Source organism: Phascolarctos cinereus, unplaced genomic scaffold (assembly GCF_003287225.1).
Source record: "Phascolarctos cinereus isolate Bilbo 61053 unplaced genomic scaffold, phaCin_HiC Scaffold_3;HRSCAF=262, whole genome shotgun sequence".
Taxonomy (NCBI): domain Eukaryota; kingdom Metazoa; phylum Chordata; class Mammalia; order Diprotodontia; family Phascolarctidae; genus Phascolarctos; species Phascolarctos cinereus.
This window is the reverse complement of record NW_027555736.1, coordinates 149,295,467-149,319,648: the sequence shown is the minus strand read 5'-3', so window position 1 is coordinate 149,319,648 and position 24,182 is coordinate 149,295,467. Positions and strand designations below refer to the sequence as shown.

General features: G+C 40.1%; 1 protein-coding gene across 2 annotated transcripts in view; it reads right to left on the bottom strand.

Annotated features, from left to right (window-relative positions):
• The window catches only part of NOX5 (NADPH oxidase 5), a 49,293-nt gene that overhangs the window by 6,997 nt on the left and 18,114 nt on the right, over positions 1-24,182 (bottom strand). Inside the window, exons 7-12 of one of the 2 annotated variants that reach the window (XM_020982325.2) lie at positions 16,336-16,514; positions 15,336-15,518; positions 14,161-14,293; positions 3,320-3,462; positions 2,000-2,164; positions 1,309-1,353 (exon numbers count right to left, since the gene is read on the bottom strand). In XM_020982325.2, coding sequence (XP_020837984.1) covers positions 1,309-1,353; positions 2,000-2,164; positions 3,320-3,462; positions 14,161-14,293; positions 15,336-15,518; positions 16,336-16,514 — 848 coding nt within the window. Of the gene's footprint in view, positions 1-1,308; positions 1,354-1,984; positions 2,165-3,319; positions 3,463-14,160; positions 14,294-15,335; positions 15,519-16,335; positions 16,515-24,182 lie in introns of both variants that reach the window. The other variant, XM_020982310.2, reaches the window with a different exon arrangement.

The window sequence follows — 24,182 nt, the reverse complement described above, 5'->3', positions numbered from 1 at the left end:
AGTATCACAGAAGCTTAGATCTGGGAGAATCCACCTTGCCCAACCCCCTCACTTTACAGATACAGATTAAGAGTTAGGGAGTGCTTTGTCTATGGTAGCTAGGTCATGCAGTGGATAGGGTTTCGGACTTGGAATTAGGAAGGGCTGAGTTCAAAGCCAGACTCTGACACTTTTCTGTGTCACCCTGAGCAAGTCATTTATTTAACCTCTCTTTGCCTCAGTTTCTTCAACTGTAAAGTGGGGATAAAAATTTCACTTATTCAGGGTTTTGTAAGGATCAAACGAGAGCATATCTGTAAAGCACCTAACAGTGCCTGGCATGTAGGAGGTGCTATGTAGCGCTATATAAATGTTAGTTCCTATTAGCTACTATTAAAATGCATGGCAAAGTAGAGACTAGAAAATGGATTCTCTCGGATGGGTATATACATAGTACAGTAGAAAGATTATTGGACTGGCTTCAATATGAGCTCTGCCATTTACTAGCTTATGAGGTTGGGAAATTCACAATTTTTCTAGGTGTCGGTTTCCTCATCTGTAAAGTGAGGAAATTGGGCTGAGATGCCTCCAAGCTATAATCCTGTCATCCAGCAGCATGGCCTAATGGACAGCTTCCATTTGTAATGTCAGTGGGGCATAATGTCATAAAATCACAGATGTAGTGCTGGGTGGGACCTTAGAAATCATCCAGTGTACCCCCTTCATTTCACAGATGAGACACTGGATATCTAGAGACACGACTAGCCTGAGGTCACACAAACAGTAAGTGACCGAGGTGGAATTTGGATCTGTTTACTGACTTCACAACCAGCTATCTTTCTACTGTTTCACTCTGATGAAGAAACTGAGGCCCAGAGAGGTTATTACTTGCCCAAGACTGCGTAGGTTGAGTAAGTGATGAGCTCAAATTCGAACTCAAGTCTTTTAATCCTCCACCGAGTGCTCCTTCACCCATGGGGACAAACCTTCCAAATAGACTCTCCATCATAGCTTTGGTCTTCCCCATCCTTAGAAAAGAAGGACAAGAGGGCAGTTCGGTGACACAGGAGATAGAGCTCTGGCCTTGGAGTCGGGGGACATGACTTCAAATCCAGCCTCAGACACTTGAAACTTACTAGCATTGTGACCCTGGGCAAGTCACTTAACCCCAATTGCCTCACAAAAAAAGAAAGAAAGAAACAAAGAAAAGAGAAAAGGAAAGAATGATAATGTAGGTCTTCCCTGGGGCACATGGCTCACCACTTCTTTAAAGACTTCTCCCCAACCTCCCTCTTCCCCACCATATCCTCTTCACTTGGAGTCTCTTACCTTGATGTTACAGAATCGGTGGTTTTCATTTAACTGAGGAAAGACCTATAAGGAACAGAAAGTTGGGCTGGTCCAGGGAGCCGCATTAGCTGTTTTCCCTGTTCTTGGCCACCACAAATCTTTTCCTAATGCAGACTTGGGAGGAGGCTAGAGTAGTCCTAGCAGTATTTTTTTAAAAGGTCAGATTTTTTAAAATTCAAACACTGGACACTCGGGTTGCTGTGGGGTACTGCATCTATTCCCTTTGGGAGCAACGCTTTTTCAGGAAGCTAGCACGAACAAGGGGACATGGATTTTTGCTGCATCATGAGTGATATGGATTACACACACACTTTTATCTCCACTATGGATGCCCACTCTTCTTCTACCCCTGCGAGATAGACAGGCCTCCCCATTCACTATCACCTGGGTATGCCATACCATGTTTATTCTTGGCTGAAAAAAAGGGCAGGATTATGCCCTTCTTCTCCATAAATGGATGAAGGACTACATCCTATATCTTGAGGACTTTTAAGCATATCAATTTAGCAGGAAGCTGACCCTTAGCGGTTCCTGGAGTAGAGCTCAGTATAAGAATGTAGTCACCAGGGAAAGAAAAGTAATCACTCTCTACTCCTAGCCCCTCTGTCTCCTTCCTCCCCACCCCCCCAACCTCCTCCAAGTCCCAGAGCCTCACACTTCTTGGCTGAACCTTTTCTTCTCTCTCCTTTCCATAGTCAATAAGGTCTTCCTTGTTTTGCTGGGGCAGTTTCTCAGATGTGTAGTTCATCAGTTGCACGGTGTTCTCCGTGCTAGTGGCCACTACTCCTTGAGCTGTATTAGCAGAATGAGCACCCAAGACATGGATCTTGGTTTCCTGGAAACAAGAGTTTTCAGCATAGGATGTTCTGATTTGCTTTCCTGCTTAGAAGGTCACCTCCTTTGGGTTGCCTTGACTGGTTGGACATGTCCAGCTCTGGTTCCTTCTTTCCCCTTCCCCTCAGCCACAAGGTGTTGTTTTATCTTACGCTACTGGGCATTTGTTCAGGTGTGAATGATCGATATGGAATTGGCCATGGGATGTCTCTGATCCCTGTTACAACATTATAAACTCCCCAGGGAGGCAGGAATAGGGTCTGGTCTCCTTTGTCTGTTATTTTATAAGCCTCTGTATACATAAGCCATAGGATCAGAGGAACACAGATTTAAGAATTGGAAGGGACCTTAGAGACGAATTGTCCTCCTCCCCAAACTCCTCACTTACCAGATGAGGAAACTGAGGCCCAGAGAGGCTACATGATTTCCCCATAGTTATACATATACCAAGGGGCAGAGCTGGGATTTGAACCCAGCTCCTCTGATCCCAAATCCAGCATGCTTTTCACTGGGCCACACTGCCTTAGGCCTCCACATCCTCTTACTACTCCCCTTCCATGTCCTAATGATTTCTTTTCCTCCTCTCCTCACCATCAGGAGATGCTTTCAGATCCTTCACTTTCCTCTAAGGTGTCAGGGTCTGAGAACGGTTTATCTTATCTTTCCCAGGTATTTGCCTTCTAACTGAGAATAAAGACTTAATACAAAGAGGTAAGCTTTAACCAATGGGATTTCAGACATCATCCAAAGAATATTCTGAACGCTAATGAAATCACACATCATAGGCAGCTTATATAAGTCTAGACCTGTGCAGACTTCTGTTGTTCAGCAAATGATATCAACTGACTGAAGCGGGAGTACTCAGGTCACTGCCCTAGGCCTAGGAGTGCTGAGTTAGCTCTAACCTGCTCCTTAAATGTTCAGTGTAAGCATTTATACCTTGGAAATCTGCAAACATTATAAACCAGGGCTTGGTTTATTGTTTTGTTGATTGTCTGGGCTTAAGAAAGTGATGGGAAGTGTTAATGATGTAGATTAAATTCTGAAAGTGTTCATAAGTTCATTTGTTTTTTGGCCCAGAGAGCTGGTACCAGCACACTTCTGGATGGGACCCATGGCTTTTGAGGAAAGCTTCCATTATCCTTCAGCCGCCTACCTGGAGCTTTCTCTGACTCCTTCTGAACTTCAGGCTCTGTGTCAGCCTCTTGACACCAAAACAAATAGGGTCAGAAGCCTTGAAGTAATTGTACAACCTATTTGTCCACTGTCCCTGAGATCTGATGTGCAGCCAGATGGTGCCTGTGAAGGGAATGAAATCAGTAGGGAAGAGAGGACAAGTTGAATGTCACAGAAAAGAAGAAATAAAATAAACACATATCTATTAAGGATTTTCTCTGTGATAGGCACTGTGATAAATGCTATAGAAAATTTTAAGGAGCCAAGATGGCAGAGTAGAGAAGTACTCAGCTGAGCTCCCCCAAATTCCCTTAAAAATAACTCTGAGATAATGCCTCAAGCAAAATACTGGATGAACAGAACTAACAAAAGTTCAAGTGAAACAATTTTCCAGCACAAGACAACTTAGGAGGTCACCAGGAAAGTTCTGTCTCACCAGGGGAGGTCAGACAGGCCTGGAGCTCAGGGTAGACCACACAGCTCAGGATGCTCTCTGGAGGTGACTGCATTGGTGGTAGCAGCAGCTTTAGGAGCTGTCAGCCAATGGACAGTGAAGGGATCAGACAACTGGTTGGAAGGAAATTTCAGGGAACCCTTTACTGGCACTGAGTTCAAGACCCTATTGTATTGCCCATATGTAGTTCCAGGTTGCAGTCCTAGGGACAATAGGACTTATAGCTGTTGAAGGGCCCTGGGTCATGGTTCCAGGGTGGAGAGGAGTCCTTGTGGTTACTTATGGGGGAGTAGGGACTCTGATCTCAGTTCTAAGACAGAAGGGAACACTAACAACTGAAGCTGTAGGAGAGTGAGGGGCCTGGTAACAGCCCCAAGGCCAGGAGGAATGCTAGTGGTAGCCACAGAGGAACAAGGTCTCTTTCTGGGTAAAAGCCATAGCACAAGCCAGGACAGCAGTGATCACACCTCCCTAGATCATGCCACCTTGGAAACACCAAAAACCAAAAGCTAGCTCTGAAAACAGCAGCAAGAAAGGCCTGAAGCTTAGAACAATGCTGTCTCCGCCCTGAGAGCAGAGCCCAATTTTAACATAAAGTTAAATGTCCAGAAAAAGGCTAGAAAAGTGAGCAAACAACAACAACAACAACAAAAGAACCTAACCACAAAAAGTTACTCTGGTGACAAGGAAGAACAAGACACAAACCCAGAAAAAGATAACAATATCAAAGTGGCTACAAGCAAAGCCTCAAAGAAAAATGTAAATTGGATACAAGCCTAACAAGAACTCCTGGAAGAGCTAAAAAAGACATTTTAAAAATCAAATAAGAGAGGTAGGGGGAAAACTGGGAAAAGAAATGAGAGTGATGAGGAAAATTATGAAAAGAAAGTCAACAGTTTGGTAAAAGGGGCACAAAAATAGTGAAGAAAATAAAATCTTAAAAAATAGAAAAAGTCATATAGTTTTTTTTTAAAAGGCACAAAAATCCACTGAAGACAGCTCCTTAAAAAGCAGAATTGGCCAAATGGAAAAAGAGGCACAAAAGCTCACTGAAGATTTAGAATTGGTAAATAGAAGCTAATAATTCCATGAGACATCAAAAAACAAACAATAAAACAAAATCTGTACTAGTGGAGGACCTCAACTTTATCTTCTCAGAACTAGACAAGTCTAACCATAAAATAAACAAGAAAGAATTTAAGGAGATGGATAAAATTTTAGAAAAGTTAGATATGATCGACTTCTGGAGAAAACTGAATGGCAATAGAAAAGAGTATACCTTCTTCTGAGCTGTAAAGACACCATCACAAAATTGACCATATATTAGGGAATAAAAACCTTACAACCAAATGCAGAAACCCAAATATTAAATGCATCCTTTTCAGACCATAATACAATAAATTATATTCAATAAAAGGCCATAAAAACATAGATTAAAAATTATTTGGAAACTAAATAATCTAAACCTAAAGAATGAGTGAGTCAAAGAACAAATCACAGAAACAATCAATAATTTCATTAAAGAGAATGACAACAATGAGACAATATACCAAAACTTATGAGATGCAGCCAAAATAGTACTTAGGGGAAAATGTACATCGTTAAATGCTTACATCAATAAAATAGAAAATGAACATATCAGTGAATTGGGCATGCAATTTAAAAAAAAAACTGGAAAAAGGAAAAATTTAAAAAACCCCAATTAAGCACCAAATTGAAAATCCTGAAAATGAAGGTAGAGATAAATAAAATTGAAAGTAAGAAAATCACTAAACTAACAAATAAAATGAGGAGCTGTTATTATGAAAAAATACATAAAATATTGGTTAATTTTATTTTTAAAAAGAAAGAAGAAAATAAAATTATCAGTATCTAAAATGAAAATAGTATTGGGCAGGTAGGTGGTACAGTGGATAGAGCACCAGCCCTGGAGTCAGGAGCTCCTGAGTTTACTTGCTAGCTGTGTGACCCTGCACAAGTCTCTTAACCCCAATTGCCTCACCTAAAATAAAATGAAATGAAAATGAATGTGCCACTGATGAAGATGAAATTAAAGCAATTATTAGGCATTATTTTGCCCATTTATATACCACCTAAGTGAAGTGGATGAATATTTACAAAATATTAACTAACCAGATTAACAGAAGTAGAAATAAAAAACTTAAATAACTCTATCTTAGAAAAGGAAATCAAATAACTCATAAATGTGCTCACTAAGAAAAAATCCCCAGGACCAGATGGATTCACAAGTGAATTGTACTTAACATTTAAAGAATAATTAATACCAATATTATATAGATTATTTGGAAAGATAGGCAAAGGAGTTCTACCAAATTCCTTTTATAACACAAGTATGGTTCCAATACCTAAACCAGGGAGAGCAAAAAGAGAAAAAGAAAATTATGAACCAATTTCCCTAATGAATATTAGTGCAAAAATCTTAAATAAAATACTAGCAGGAGATGACAGCAATATCACAAAGAAAATACACTATTACCAGGTGGGATTTATTATTTAATGCAGGGCTGGTTCAATATTAGGAAAATTATCAGCATAATTAACCTTATCAATAATGAAACCAATAAAAATCATATTATCTCAATAGATGCAGAAAATTTTTTTTGACAAAATGCAACACTCATTCCTATTTAGAAAGCATAGGAATACATGGAGCCTTCCTTAAAATGATAAATAGTATCTATTTGAAACCAATAGCAACCATTGTCTGTAATGGGTATAAGCTAAAAGCCTTCCCAATAAGATCAGGATGAAGCAAGGATATCCACTATTACCACTATTATTCAATATTGTTCTAGAAATACTAGCTATAGCAATAAGACAAGAAAAACAATTGGAGGAATAAAAATTGGTAATGAAGAAATAAAACCATTGCTCTTTGCAGACGATTTTATGGTATATTTAGAGAATCCTAGGGAATCAACTAAAAAAAGAAACTAGTTGAAATAATTAACAATTTCAGCAAAGTTGCAGGACATAAAAAAAACTCACATAAGTCATTAGCATTTCTATATATTATCAACATAGTCTAGCAGCAAGAAATAGAAAGAGAAATTCCATTTAAAATAATTACAGACAATATGAAATACCTGGAAGTCTACCTGCTAAGACAAACCCAGGAACTATATGAATACAGTTAAAAAAACACTTTTCACACAAATAAAGTCCGATCTAACTAATTGGAGAAATATTAATTTCTCATGTGTAGGAGGAGCAAATATAACAAAAATGACAATTCTACTTAAATCAACTTACATATTCAGTGCCACACCAATCAAATCACCAAAAAATTATTTTATAGGGCTAGAAAAAATGATAACAAAATTCATCTGGAAGAACAAAAGATCAAGAATATCAAGGGAATCAATGAAAAATAATGTGAAGGAAGGTGGTCTAGCCATACCAAATCTCAAGCAGTATTGCAAAGCAGTAATCATGAAAATAACCTGGTATTGGCTAAGAAATAGAGTGGTGGATCAATGTATATATTAGGTACACAATATCTAGTAATCCAGTGTTTAACAAACACAAAGATCCAAGATTGTGGTAGAATAAATCACTATTTGACAAAAATTTCTGGGAAAATTGGAAAGCAGTTTGGCAGAAACTTGGTATAGATTAACACCTCACACTATATACTAAAATAAGGTCAAAATGGATACCTAATTTAGAAATAAAGGGTGACATCATAAATAAAGAACCAGGGAATATTTTACGTGTCAGATTTATGAATAAGGGAAAAATTTATGACCAAGCAAGTAGTAAAGAGCATATGAGATATAAAATGGATAATTTTGATTACATCAAATGAAAAAAAAAGTTTTACATAAACAAAAGCAACGCAGACAAAATTAGAAGGAAACCAGGAAACTAGGAAAAAATTTACAGAAAGTTGCTCTGATAAATGTCTCATTTCTTGAATATATAGGGAACTGAGATAAATTTATAACAATAAAAGCCATTCCCCAGATGACAAATGGTCAAAGAATATGAGCAGGCAGTTTTCAGAAGAAGAAATTAGAGCTATCTATAGTCACCTGAAAATATGCTCTAAATCACTACTGATTGAATTAGTCCAACCATTCTGGAGAATAATTTAGAGCTATGCCCAAAGGACAATAAAACTGTGCATACCCTTTGACCCAGCAATACCATTACTAGGTCTGTATTTCAAAGAGATCATAAAAAAGGGACCGCTACCTCTCAAGATAGCCCAGTCTATTTTGGGACAGCTCTAATTGTTAGTAAGTTGTTGTTCTCATTATTGTCATTGTTGTTGTTGTTGTTGTTGTTGTTGTTGTTGATGATGTTGATGATGATGATGATGATATCATCAAGCCTAAATTGGTCTCTTTGCAACATTCACCCATTACTCCTGGTTCTATTCTCTGGAACCAAGAACAAATCTAATCCCTTCTCTATATAGCAGCCTTTCAAATACTTGAAGAGAGCCGTCATGTTACCCCTAATTGTTCTTTTCTTTTTTTCTTTTTTTTTGTTAAGGCAATTGGTGTTAAGTGACTTGCTCAGGGTCACACAGCTAGTAAGTGTCAAGTGCTTGGCCTGAGGCCGGATTTGAACTCAGGTCCTCCTGACTTAGCTGCCCCTTGAGTTTTCTTTTCTCCAGGCTAAATACATCTAACTCCTTCATTCCATCTTCATATGACATGGATTCAACACTCTTCACTTTCTTGGCTGCCCTATTCTTGATTCTATCCAATAAGACCAGAAGGGCCCTAAAACTGGGAGCTGTTTCCCTTCCTTAGAACAGAGTGGACTCTGTTTTTTTTTCCCCTTCTTTGTATGTTTATTTCTCAACCCAGGCCAAGGTTCTACGTAAAACACATGATCAATCCATATTGTGGACTAACTGATTCTTGCCCTGGGGAGGTAAATGAGGTGTGTCACTTATTTCACCTAGGTCCAGAGACTGAACAGAGATAAGGAAACTTACATTATCCCCCTGGTCAATCTTGATGTTACTCTGGGTACCACAATGACTCCTAGAAAGTCAGCTTTGCAAAGGAATACTACACGTTGGCCCATCCTTCAGTTTCCTTAACTCATCTTTTAACTATCCCAAATATCTTTGACCATATTGACTGGAAGTAGGCAGGCCTGAAAGTGTGACTATAAAGTACAGTAATTCCTTCCACATTGCAATCATGGCTTTGATATATTGTGGGTCAGCATAAGAAATTAAATGGGAATTTGGGGGGAGTTTTGTGGAAGCTGCAGATAGCATGTGAAGACCAGCAGATGACACAGAAAAAGTTAGAAACTCAGAAATGCATAAAATATATGTATAGTATCATATAATATCAAACCAAAATTTGTAAGAAGGTACAGTAAATACCCCATAAAAGAAAAAGAAAAAAAAATCAGACCTCTTCTCTGGTATGCAGGGAAGACCAAAACATGTTGCATGCATTTTCCAGATCATGGGGGCACTGCGCCCCTATTCCATGTGATGTGGAAGGGATAACTATATGGCTTCCCACTGTATGACAGGGAGTAGGAAGGCAGTGTGGTGATGCTAGTCAGACTACCATATACTATAGAAATGGTGCCTAGTGCTAAATGTTAAGTGGCTATTCACTCTTTCATGCATGCATGCATTATTCCTCAATCTACTTCTATTTAGTACCATTTAGATTGAAGTCACTGTTCTAGTAATGGGTAAATAGGCCTCCAATATCTGTTAAAAAGGACAGTTGGATTTCCAGCAACTTGAGAAATAATCTGATGTTGTAGATAATAAAAATGATGATACTGATAATGATAAGTAGTATTTATATAGTACTTTCAGGTTTGTAAATCACCTTATACAATAATAATAGTAATAAACTAGAATTTATATAGTGTCTACTACTTGTCAGGCACTGTGCTAAATATTTGACAATATTATCTATTTGATCCTCACAACAAATCTGAGGGGTAGTGCTATTATTATCCCTATTGAGGAAACTGAGGCAAAATATGTTAAGTGACCTGTCCAGAGTCAAATAGCTAGTAAGTGTTTGAGGCTGGATTTGAACTCAGATTTTCCTGACTCCAGGCTCAGTAATATATCCACTGTATCATCTACCTGCCTTTATATACTGTATTGGTTCACCCTTACCACAACCCTGTCATATAGATATTATTATTATCCCTGTTTGAGATAAACCAAAAGATCTCAGCTATTGGGTCAAGAACTCACTATTTGACAAAAAATCCTGGAAAGGAGTCTAGTGGAAACTAGGTATATACCATCTCACACAGTATACCAAGATAAGGTCAAGATGGGTACATGATATAGACATAAAGGATAACATCATAAGTAAATTAGTGAAGCACATAAGAAATTGCCTGTCAGATCTGTGGATAAGGGATGAGTTCATGATTAAACAAGAGTTAGAGAGATTCACAGAAGGCAAAATGGATAATTTTGTTTGCCCAAAATTTAAAAGTTTATGCACAAACAAAACAAATGCAGCTAAAATTAGAAGAAAATTAGAAAACTGGGAAAAATCTTTGCAGTAATTTTCCCTGATAAAGGTCTGATTACTCAAATATATAGGGAACTGAGTCAGATTTATGAGAATAAGAACATTCCCCAGTTGATAAATGGTCAAGGGATATGAACAGGTAGCTTTCAGAGGAAGAAATAAAAACTATCAATAATCATATGAAAAAATGCTCTAAGTCACTAATAGAGAAACAAAAATTAAAATAACTCTGAGGTACTCTCACATCTATAACATTGGCTAAGATGAAGAAAAGGAAAATTAAAAATGCTAGAGGGGAGTTGAGAAAACAGATATATTAATGCATTATTGGTGGAGTTGTGAACTAGTCTAACCTGGAAAACAATTTGGAACTATGAACAAGAAACTATTAAACTATGCATACCCTTTAACCCTGTAATACTAGTCCTATATCCTAAAGAAATCAAAGGAAAGGGGCTCATGTGTACAAAAATATAGTAGCTCTTTTTGTGGTGGCAAAAATTGGAAACTGAGGGGATGTCCATCAATTGGGGAATGGCTGAAAAAGTCATGGTATATAAATGTGATGGAATACTATTGTGCTATATGAAATGATGAAGGATATGGTTTCAGAAATAACTGGGAAAACATACGAAATGATGCAAAATGAAGTGAACAGAACTAGGAGAACAATCTACACAGTAACCAAAAAATTATAAAGATAATTCACTATGAAAGACTTAGTAACTGATCAGCCCAATGACCCACCACAATTCCAAAAGACTCACGATAAAATTGAACTTAAAAAAACCCCATCATTATCTATTTTTTTATGGATAGAAAAAACTGAAGCTTAGAGCTATTCAATGATTTAAGCAGTTTAGAGTCTGAGGCAGGTTTTGAACTCAAGTCTTCCCGACTTCAGAGTGAGTGCTTTTTCTACCTTACCTGGGCATGTTACTTAACATCTGTTTTTGCACCTATAAAATGGAGATAATAATAGCACCCACCTCACAAAGTTGTTGTGAAAAATGAGTGAGATAATACACATAAAGTACTTTGAAAATCTTAAAGCACTATATTTATATTAGCTGTTATCAACAGCATCATCATCATCATCATCATCATCATCATCATCATCATCATCATCATTATTCCAGGCTCCAGTACCAATAGGAGTGAATGAGGGAATCCAGCTGGGAAACCAAGGATAAATGGAGAAAGGAGAGAGGGAGCTAGCTATCTTAGTGGTTCGCTCAAACTGTCTTTTCTCCTCACCTCACAGGATTGTTGTAAGAAAAAGTCTTTTTTTTAAGTCACAAAGTTATATTGAAATACAAATTGTTGTCACTGAAGTCCTACTCTAAAGTCTTATCAGGATGGGGAGGTGGCCTGGGCTTGTCTGAGGCTATTCTAATGGATCATAAGCCTTGGCAGGTTCTACCAGGCTAGAAAGGCTCTGAGTACAGCTACAGATAGAATGAATGTCTTCTGTCCAAGGACAACCACCAAAAGCCAGGTAGTGAAAATTTTCATCCAAAGCAAGTCATAAGGACCATCTTAGTAAGATGTGAGAAGTGATGATCTGCATTACTGAAGGGAGGAACAAATTCCAATCAAACCATGGATGCTTGAAATATTGAAGTATGAAGAATAAATCCGAGGGGCTCCCCAACCAAGAAAGAGAAAACAGACATTATTCACTTTTAGGAATAGGGAAGTGTTATGTCATCTCATCGTACTCTGCTCTCATCAGACCTCCTCAGGAGTAATGTGATCAGTTTAGTATGTCACCATTTAAGAAGGGCATAGGCAAGCTGGAAAGAGTCCAAAGGAGGTGAGCTATATTGGCTGAAAGCCATTGAAGGATGATTTGAATGAACTGGGCATGTTTAGCCTGGAGAAGACGCCAGGAGGACATAACTGACAGCTGTCTTCAAGTTTTTGAAAGACTGCTATATGTTGGAGAAATTAAACTTCTTCTGTTTGGCCCCTTAGAACAGAGCCAAGAGTAATGGGTAGAAGTCACAAAGAAGCCAATTTAAGTTCGATGACAGGAAAAAGCTTCCTAACAACTAGAACTATCCAAAAGTAGACAGGGGCAGGTGGTAGTACCAAACCTGGAGTCAGGAAGACTCATCTTTCTGAGCTCAAATATGGCCTAAGACACTTACTAGCTGGGCAAGTCATTTAAGCCTGTTTGCCTCAGTGTCCTCACCTGTCACATGAGCTGGAGAAGGAAATGGCAAACCACTTGAGTATCTTTGCCAAGAAAACCCCAAATGGGGTCACAAAGTGACTGAAATGACCAAACAACAACAATAACAACAAAAGTAGACAGGGCTGCCTTGCGAGGGGTTTTGTCTTCTTTTTTGGAGGTCTTCAAGCAAAGGCTGGATGACCCCTTGTAAGGTAAGTTATAGTGGGCATCCTTTGGCATATGGGTTATATCAGGTGGCCACTGAGGTCCCTTCTATCTCTCAAATATTGTGATTCTGTGACATTTTAGACAGCGAGGGAAGGAAGAATTTGGGCTAGAATTGACCTAGATAGAGAGACCTAGAACCAAGAGATCTCTAAGTGCCGGCTAATTAAGAGTTGTCTACAAAATAGTATGCCGAACCTGCTCTGTGTCCTTCTGATTGCCTATATGCATAATATTTGTATCCTGACCAGTATTTGTTTCCAGTTCAATCCTCACAATGTAGTTGGAGACAGCTGGTCTTCATTTTGGTTTGTCTGCCTCTTCCTACCATATTGATTAATAGTCAACTAGCATTCATTGGAACAGCAAGGTGGCACAGTGGATAGTGCATTAGGCCTGGAGTCAGGAAGATCCAAGCTCAAATTCAGCCTCCAACACTTACCAGCTGTATGAGCCTGGGTAAGTCACTTATCCCTGTTTGCCTCAATTCCTCATCTATAAAATGGGGACACACTGGAGAAGTATCTTTGCCAAGAAAACCATGGGGTCATGTAGAGTTGGACATGACTGAAGAGCTGGACTGAATGACAACAACAAACATTCATTAAGTACTGACTATGTTCCAGAGGTGGGGAACCTGTGGCCTCAAGGCCACATGTGGCCCTCTAGGTCCTTGGGTGCAGCCTTCTGACTGAGTCCAAGTCTTACAGAACAAATCCTTTTATTAAGGGGATTTGTTCTGTGAAGTTTGGATTCAGTGAAAGGGCTGCACTTGAGAACTAGACACTGCCCTAAGTGCCTAATGCGCTTCTTCTCTTAGAGGGCATTTGCAATTTAAATGGCATCCTGACCAAATGGGATGGAATGAACAATGGCTCTGGATTAGGAGAAACCACCTCTGACATTATCTGTGTGACATTAGTCAAGTCCTCCATGGGCCTCAGCTTATAAATGAGGAGATTGGACAAGTTCTAGGTATGTGATACCTATGATCCCAAATGGAGGATTCCATGAGAACAACCACTAGGTTCAAGTTGAAGGAATGAAGCTCTAATTTTAGACATCAGTCAATGGGTAGGTGAGATATCTGGAGAGCATAGAGGTCTTCCCAGAGTCCCTGAAACCACCTTCTATAGGCAGATGCCTGTTCTGTCTACCCATGAACCTGGCTCTGCCTATAATCAGGTGGTTCTGGTCTCACTCCAGATGGCTAGCCCGAAGAAGAGAGATGGAAGATAAGAGGAGAGTGGTCACCATGAGAAGGAACCCTAAGCTCTATAGGCAGTGGCAACTAAGAAGGAAGAAAGCTTTTTGTTTTCACAACTTCCCATTGGCAGAGTGAGCATATTAGGGAAACAATCACACCAATGTTTTAAGGTAAAAGTTTGGTGTGCATAGTCTCAGTCTTGCTGGTGACAGGCTGGTCAAATGTCCCTGACACAGCCCCGTCCTACCTTCCTGCTCTGGAGCACTACTGATGGTGAAAGGATGCCATTCATACTTGGCAATAGCTGGGATGTTCAAGTATATGTAATCTCCAGGCTTGTAGTGGAAAAAAGAGGGTCGACTGATCACGAGGTGAGTGACCTGGGGATAGAGGAAACAAATTAGGTCAGACAAGCATTCCACAGAAGCAAGGGAGGTTTCTAGTAGTGAAAGTAGAGAGGGTGTTCTAATTGAAGACTTTTGGGGTGTTAGAGGCCATTGAGCCCAATCCTTTCATTTTACAGTTGAGGAAACTGAGGAAAACAGAGGTTAAATGACTTGCCCAAGGTCCCATAGCTAGTAAGTATCAAAGGCCAGATTTTAATTCAGGTCTTCTTGATTCTAGATCTAAGGCTCTATCTATTGTGCTATATTAGTTATGGAGAATGCTAATCTATTAACTGGGAGAAAGCAAACATGGGGAGCAAGGACAGTAAGGGATCAGGGCAGAAACTGAGGTGGGGCATGGTGACAAAGAACACCATCTCACTTCCTTTCAGGAAAGACTTGAAACTATTTCACTATCTTTTAACATATGCTTCCTTCGTGAACCAGACTCTGACTACCATAGCTTGAGCTGATCTCTCTCTTCTTAGATAGGAGCATGGTGAAGTGGATAGTGTTGGACCTGGCATCAGGAAACTCAGATCCAAATCCTGCCCTGGATAATCAACAGGTATATGTTAAGTGCCTACTATGTGCTCCCAGACACTTTCTAGCTACATAACCCTGGGCAAGGCCCTGAAATCTCAGAGCCTCAGTTTCTTCATCTATAAAATAGGGATAATAATAACAGCTACATCATCAAGTTATTGTGAGGACCTGATATGACAATGTATGTAACAAACTTCACAAATTCTGTAGAGGTCTATCAAATGCAAACTATTAGTATTATGAGAACCCCTGTATCATTTGTAGTCTGTGCCTTATAATCAAATACTTAATTATGTAATGACCGATATCTTTCTCTTATTTATAGAATGATTATATCATAGATTTAGGGCTAGAAGAGACCCTAGAGGTCATTGAGTCCAACCCACTTGAACTTTCCTCTTCCAACCTCTGTTCCCTTAAATCTTTATGGTGATGGGTGGGGATGTAGTACGTAAAAGACTAGAGGTATAGCAGAGGAGGACCAATCCACCTTGGAGGAGAGGAGGTTGACTTCCACAATGCATAGGGTCGCCATGCGGGACAACACCAACCCTACAACTTTCTCCAGGAAGAATAAGAGACCAGGGGCCAGCAGCCACTTCCAGAAATGGGGCCCATGTATAATGAGCAGCACCCAGACCCAGATGTAGGACAGGTGGGTCCAGTAGAACACCTGTAAGAACACAGAGAGAGATAGTGACTGGGAGTTGGCTTCAAATTCAGCAATGAACTGCCCTGTACTGCCCTGTTGGGGTTGGGGAAGCTTGGACAGGCAGCTATTCAGTGCCAATGACTTCTTTTTGCTGATGGGTTGCCAGAATCAGGACAGCTATGGCCAGTAGGGCCATTCATTACTAGGAGCAATAATTTCAGCCAAAGGAGTAGCAATAGAGACAGTGTTTCTTTGACTTGTTGCCTGGAGTAGGGTGAGGATCCCCACAACGAGCCAGAGGGCTCAAGGCTTGTTGGGGACCCTATCCAATCTGTCTTTCTCAGTAGGGTAGAAACAGTTCCTATCTACTATCTGGCCTCTTGGGGATAGTACTGGCTGACTAGAGAAGGGAGCCCTGACCTGGAAGTAACCAGAGACTCTCCAAAAAGACCCTCACTGTCCTTCCTTTCCTTCTCGGGCCCTGCAAATCTTTTTTTGGTTTTATTGCCTATCATAGGTAGAAAGGACCTGACAGTGATTTTGAGTGGATGAGGGAGATTGAGAAAATTGAGAATCTAGCCAAAGCCAAGCATTTTTACTTGAACACAAAAATAGTGCTGTTCAAAGTAGTACATGCAAATTGCATGTAAATAACACATAAACATACTCATGAGTCTTTTGTTCACTGGAATACAACCCTAGAGAAGAGCAAAAGGGAGATAACTAGAATAAAGGATATAGAATGGGATGGGGATGGGGAGGCAGATAGCCTCAGATATGGTCCTGAGAAGGTAAATTACAGGGGAATGGGAAAGAAAGCTATAGAGGGACGTCATACCTCAAAGTGCCCTCTCCTCCGGACAAAGGAGCAGGAACATACAAGCATGATGAGGATGAGAAGCTGCAGAACAATGCCTGTGAGGGAAGCTGTGCCATGGACCCAGCCAATGCCAGGCCGGGTGGTGAGGAGATATTCCCAGAACTGGAAGGGGCTGTCCTCCAATTGAGAAAGGCGCACTAGACAAAAAAAATAATCCCAGAATAGAGAAAAAAGACAGATAGATGATCCCTCTGGGGACCTAGGACAACTATGGATAGCACATCAAAGGCAAAATCTTAAGGTAGTTTCTTCTGGAATCCGGGGGCCAGCAGCTACCAGTAGACTCATCAGTTTTCTAAACCACTGAGCTTTCTTCCTCCTACACAACATTTAGATTCCTGGTCATAGAATGCTAATATTGGAAAGGGACTGTGGAGATCTTGTAGTCTAGAACGTGTCTCTCTTCTATCCCTCATAGTATCCAGCTCAGAGCTTGGCACACTATAGACATGTTTGTTGAATTTTTTCCATTAAGAACCATTCAGGCATGTACAGGGTCACCTCCTGCCCTCCATTTGCCTATGCTCTTGAATCCTACAGTGAGAAAATGGAAACCTGAAGAAGACGAGTTCCTCAAGATCACCCAATTATCATATATATTGGCTTGCCTTAGATATTTAAAAGGATATCTTGAAAATGTTGTCATTTTGTTTCCCAACCTGGCCTCCATCCCACCAATGGGTGACAAGAAGAAAGACCAGCAATACCTGCTGCCACTGAAGGGAGTCACTGACTTTTTCTTTCCCCAGACAACCCTCGCTGCCCTCCTGCCCAGTTCCTGCTAGGTGCAGGACACCCACTGCCAACTGGAAGCTGACCCCTACATCCCTACTTGTGCTAGAGATAACCCAGAGCACTCTGGGACTCACTATTCTTTCTGTAGTGAAACAACCATTTGCCTCCAAGATCATCTGGACCTTGCTATCTGCTCTGCAACTTAACCTTCTTAAGTTCTACTTGACTTTTCCATTTTCCATGAACTGAACATAAACACAAGCTTTCCTTTTTGTGTCATCTCCTCTAATTAGAATGTGACCACATAGAGCAATGATTGTCTCAATTGCACCTTGAGTGCTCAGCAAAGTGCTTGATGCATAGTACGCACTTAAATGCTTCTCCATTTAGTTATATTTAATTTAGCACCTCGTTATGCACTGTCTTTCCATATTCTAATTGTTCCACAAGTATTAACATCATTTCCACAACTAGAATGCTAACTCCTGAAGGGCAAAGAGTATGGCTCTCTTTTCTATCCCTCACAAAACATAGAACGCAGTTGGGCACATCAGAAGCATGTTGGTAGAATGCTGTCCATTGCTCAGGTTGAGACCATCTACCTCTACTAACCAGTGCTCTTCATCCTATGATTGCTTCTGCATGAGGCCATATCTTACCTCTGGTACTTGATAACTATGTGACTTGTCTGTCTTTCGTTCTGAAAGAAGACCATGACATCAGGTAGGTGATACCATAACTTGCAAGTAAATTGGATTTAAGTGAGGGAGGCTGTGCAAAGTCACCAGCCACACTTTCTCCTCCCAAGCCATCCGGGTCCAGCGGCAAGATATAGATCAGGATGACTGGAGATGGCCCTGGATGCACTGGGGGACCTTGGTCTTTTCAAGCTAAGACCTTTAACAGGTCTCAATTTGACTGAGGCAATGTCCATTCAGTGACTGAGGCTTAATAAGAATTGAATTGGAGAATGGCCTCTTTACCTAGTCAAAAATTAAATAAATTAGTTAATTAAAAAATTGATAATAGCTATGTGAACATGAGCAAGATGAATAAACTCTTGAGTCTCAGTTTCCCTATCTACATGTAGCAGTAATATCCAAGAGAAAAAAGAACTACATTTCTCAGGATATGGGACCCCAGAGTACAAGTGCTCATTGGAGGAGAGTAAGAATTCTGTTTTCTGCAAGGCTGGTTGCTGATGGCGCAGCTGTTGCTTGGAAGGAGAAAGAGGCCAGCCCCAAGGGATGGAAAGTCTACAGTAGCAGAGTCCAGTAGCTGCAAGGATTTTGGCTGTCCAGCCAGCCACGGAGTGATCTGGGGGACAGTAGGACAGGAAGAGGAGGCATCCCAGCCATGGCAAGCTGAAGAGATCCAACCTGAGCAGGCAGATGGCATCTTTGTTGAAGTTCTCAATCCTCCCACCCGTACTGCAGAGAAACTTTGTCCAAGCCTTTCCTATCAGAATTAGGAGTGTTTTTGTTGTTCAGTCATTTTTCTGACATGTCTGAGTCTCCATGACTCCATTTGGGGTTTTCTTGGCAAAGGTACTGGAGTGGTTTGCCATTTTCTTCTCCAGCTTATTTGACAGATGAGGAAATTGAGGTAAACAGGATTAAGTGACTTGCCCAGGGTCACACAGCTAGATTTCAACTCAAGAAGATGAATCTTTCTGACTCTAGGCCTGACAGTCTATCCACTGTGCCACCTTGCTGCCCCTGAACTACTCTGGCAAAAAGGAGGAATGAAACCATACTCACTTGAAATGTGGGCTGTAACCATAGTCTGTTGATTTGCTATTCACTTCTGCCCTGATTGCATGTCCTATAAGGCACATGGGGCCTGTGGTTTCCAGAACTGAATGTAATGATCTACACAATTTTGTATGCATTTGTTTTGTATATAATTACATTGTACATGTTGACTTGCTCTATATGATGTAAGCGACTTTAGAGTAAAGATTGTTTTGTTACTGTTGCTATCTTTGTATCTCCAGTGCCTAGCACACTGTTTTCCTCTTAGAAGAAGGCTCTTAGTGCATCTTCACTGAGTGATAGCTGGAGCAAGTCCAATCTATACTGGAATCCATACTCCTATTATAACATGCCCACCGAGTTCAGCTTCTGCTTGAAGAGCATCAATTAGGGCAAATGTACTATTGCCCGGGACATCCCAGTTTAGATAGCACTGATTTTTAAGAACTCTGATCGTGCTTAGCTCTTTACAGGCCCTGCCTACAATGCTGCTTTTAAGCAGAGCTGGAAGAAAAAATACTATAGCAAATAATCATGATGCAGGGGGCAGCAACTCTGTAAGAAGGGACAAGCGGTAATGAGCAACTGTCCTTTCTGCTTTTGAAAATAAGCCTGCAGATAGATGGGGCTGAAAATTAGTCTCATCATTCCAGAAAGCTAGGTCAAATTATGCTAAAACACAAAAGTGCCAAAATGTCCATATCTTTTGAGCCAATAATCCCACTCCTAAGCATATATTCAAAAGAAGTCAAAGACAAGAAGATCCTGTATTACACCATCATATTCATAATGGGACCTTTCTGTGGTAGCAAAAGACTGGAAACAGAAAAATTGCCTATCAATGAGGGAATGGCCAAACAACTTGTGGTATGTGAATGGGATGGAATATTACTTCACCATAAGAAACGACAAACTTGACACATTAAGAGACACATGGGAAGGCCAATATGAATTGTTACCAAGTAAGGGAAGCATAACCAGCAAAATATTTCATGTTTTCAAGGGTTCTGAGCCTGAGGTCCTTGAACAGATTTTAAGGGCTATGTGAACTTGGATGGGGAAAAAATTACATATTTTTTCTCCCATCAACCTGCTTCAAATCTCTTCCCATCCTTTATTCAGCTACCAAAGGGATTTTCCTAAAGTGCAGATCTGACCATGTCATTCACCAACTCAGTAAACTCTTCCTATCTCTTTCAAGATCAAACACAAAAATCTGTTTGACATTCAAAGCTCTTCATAACCCAGCTCCCTGCTACCTTTCAGTTTTCTTATATTTTATTCCCCAACATGTACTCTTTGATCCAGTGACATTAGTCTCCTGGTTGTTCCATGAATAAGACACTTCATCTCTAGGCGCTGAACATTTTCTCTGTACCCCTGTACTCTGTGTGTGGAATGCTTTTCCTACTCCCTTCCCTCTCTTGGCTTCCTTGGATTCCTTTAAGTTCCATTTAAAATTCCATCTTCTATAGGAAGCCTTTCCCCAAACCTCTTAATTCTAGTGCCTTCCCTCTGTTAATTATTTCCAATTTATTCTGTATGTTGCTTGTTTGTACATATTTGCTTGCTTGCTGTCTACCCCATTAGATTATAAGACAAAGACATCATCTTTTGACTCTTTTAAAAAAGTCCCCAGTACAGTGCCTATCACATAGTAGGCACTTAACAAATATTTCTTGACTGACTGAAGTTTAGCATTTCCTTCAATTATTTCAGAACATTGTTTCAAGGAATCCATAGGCTTCATCAGACTGCCCAAAGGGCCCACAACATAAAAAAGTTTTAAGATTTAGTGGAAAGATATAGTGGAAAGAACAATGGATTTGGAATCTGAGGACTAGGGCTCAAGTTCTACCTCTGATATCTCTATGACCTCATTTAAGTAATCTCCTTGGGTCTCAGTTTCCCAATTTGTAAAATAAGGACATTGATGGTCTCTAAGGTTCTCTTCAGCTCCAAATCTAAGATCCTATTGTCTATGAATGTATACAATGGCTATAACAATGTAAATGGAAATTAATTAATTAATTAATTAATTGGATAATTATAATGACCACACACTTCCAGTGAAGAGCTGAGAAAACATGCTACTCCCCTTTCTTTGCAGAAGATGTTACGGGCATGGGTATTATAATAAGTGTGAGACTTGGTTAGTTTTGCTGAAATATTTTTCCCACCTCTTCCTTTTTCATTCTTTGTTACAAGGAAAAGCTCACTATCTCACAGAGATATTTAGAGAGGAAGGTAGTATAAAAGCAAAACCTATCAAGAAAATAGGATTAAAAGGAAATTGTAGGCCAAAAAAAATGGAATTGAAAACACAAACAAACTAACTTTCACCTGCAGGGTTGTTTGGCCAATAGTATGTGTGGCCACTGGCCGTTTATACCACACCCAAGAATCCCTAGAATATCCCTATAAATTGGGAAAGGCAGAGTCCAGGCTCATTCTCTCTCCAGCACAGCTCAGGGCTGGCATCCTTACATATCAGTGCAATGGAAAGAGATTTTTAAAATATGGTCGCCCTTGTTGGAGCCTCAATATAGTTACCAGCAACAGGACTCACCTTCTAAAGTAATACAGGCCTTCACAATGATGATAAGTTTATTGAAAATCTACATCCTAGATGTGATTATACACAGTTCATGTCATTAAAGCTGGAGGAAGCAGGAGAAACTTGCAGAAAGGGTTGACAAATCCTCCTGGTAAATATCATTGTATGTGCAGGACGCGTGTTCTCCTTGGCTGTCTATCGTCTACAATTCTTAATGTTCTGTAGATGCTGAACCAGCCTTGACCAGAGGCAAAGGATGTTGCCACCTCAATGGTATGACCAAAGGACATGCTCTCTCTGTACAAAGATACCACTCTTTGGAAAGGAAAAGGACCTACATGTACAAAAATATGTATAACTACTCATTTTGTACTGGCAAACAACCAGAATTTGAGAATATGTTCTTCAATTTTGGAATGGCTGAACAAAGTGTGGCACATGATTGTGATAGAACACTATTGTGCAATAAGAAATGATGAGCAGGATGGTTTCAGGAAAACCTGGGAAAGCTTACATGGACTGATGCAAAGTGAAGTGAGCAGAACCAGGAGAACACTGTACACAGTAAACAGCAATATTGTAAGGATGATCAACTGTAAAAGACTTAGCTATTCTGATCAAGATAATGATTCAAGACAATTCCAAAGGACTCATGATGAAAAGTGTTATCCACCTCCAGAGAGAGAAGTGATGAACTCTGAGTACAGGGTAAAGAAAGCTTTTTTTAAAAAAAAAAATTAATGTTTTTTAAGATTTATTTTTAGTTTTCACATTCACATTTGTAAGAGTTTGAGTTCCAATTTTTTTCTCCCTCCTTCCCCCCCCCAAGATGGCATGCAATCTGATGTAGGCTATACATGTACAATCATATTAAACATATTTCTGCGTTAGTCATGTTGTAAAGAAGAATCAGAACAAAAGGGAAAAACCACAGGAAAAAGAAAGAGAGTGAGAGAGAGAGAGAGAGAGAGAGAGAGAGAGAGAGAGGGGGGGGGGAGAGAGAGAGAGAAAATAGTATGCTTTGATCTTCATTCAGACTCCATAGTTCTTTCTCTGGATGTGGACAGTATTTTTCATCATGAGTCTTGGTATAGTCTTAGATCATGATATTGCTGAGAAAAGCTAAGTGTATCAAAGTTGATCCTCACACAATGTGTAGCAAGCTTTTTTTTACTTTCTTAATTTTTCTTGTTGGTATTGGTGTTGGTGTTGGGGTGTGTGTGTGTGTGTGTGTGTGTGTGTGTGTGTGTGTGTGTGTGTGTTTTCTTTTGCAACATAGCTAATACGGAAGTATGTTTTGCATGACTTCTAATGTATAATCAATATCCTATTGCTTGCCTTCTCAGGGCATGGAGGAGGGAAGGGACAGAGGGAAATATTAAAATATTAAAAAATAAAAAATATTTTATGTGTAACTGGGCAGTATTTAATGAAATTATATACACACACATATATATACATACATACGTACATATATATGTATATATATGTACGTGTGTATGTATGTATGTATGGTAAAAGAACTACTCAGTTCAAACAGGCAATAAGTGTCTGAGGCTAGATTTGGACCCCGATCCTCTGCCTCCAGAACTAGCACTGTTTTCATTGTACCACTTTCAGGGTTTGGCAATACCTTGCAATCTCTAGATTCCTTTTTTAAAATGATTCTCTCCCCTTCCTCAATGGAGGGGAATACATGAAGTCATTAGCATCTTGACTGGGTAGATTTGGGCAGCACAGGGGCACTAGTCATTGGGGAGGAAATGAGAGATGAAAGCAGAAGGAAAGGCAACCAAAAGAAAAAGGGGAGGCAGACAGCATCAAAACAGACTTAGATTCATAGAGTCTCAGATTTGGAAAAGACTTCAGGAACCATTTTGTCTGTCCTGCAGCTGAACAGGACCCCCCTCCCCCACCCCTCCTTCAAAACCCTGACTAGCAGTCATCACTTCCTTGATAACCTCCGGTGTTAGAGAATTCACTCCCCTCTGATAAAGCCCATTTCATTTTTGGGTAGATCTGACTGTTACAAAGCTTTTTTTTTAAAAAACACTTAATGCTTAATCTCCCTGCCATATCAACCCATTGCCCCTAGTTCTACCCCCCTGGACCTAACAGAAACATATTAACCCCGCTTCCACATAATAAGCTTTCACACTCTTGAAGACACCCCAAATCCACCTTTCTCTCCTCAATCTTCTCTAGGCTAATCACTCTCCTGTTCCTTCAGCTAATCTTTGTACTTTTACTTGACTAAGTCACAATTTTGTGATTTCTTCCCAAGCAGGTCAGCCAAGGTGGGTGGGCTACCCCTATCGAGATCTCTGCTAGCAATCAGTGATAACTCTTCTCCTCCATAAATATCCCAGCCCATGCCACCCTACATTGAGGCTATATTGTGCTGCCAGGGCATTCTGTCAGCTTGTTCAAGAATAATGATAACAGAAATGCAGAAAAGTCCCTCTGCCTCATCCCTTAGGAGATGCGCTATGGCTCATCACCTACCCCCTTGTTATTATTTGTCCTTCCTTCTCAAAGAGGACCGTGACATCAGGGAGGTGATGCCGTAACTTGCAAGTGAATTGGATTGAAGTGAGAGAGGGATGTGCAAAGTCACTAGCCTCACTTTCTTCTCCAGAGCCATCTGGGTCCAGTGACCAGATACACATCAGGATGCAGTGGAAGACCTTGGCCTTTTAAAGCTAAGTTCTTTAGCAGCTCTCAGTTTGACTGAGGCAATGCCCATTCAGTGATTAAGG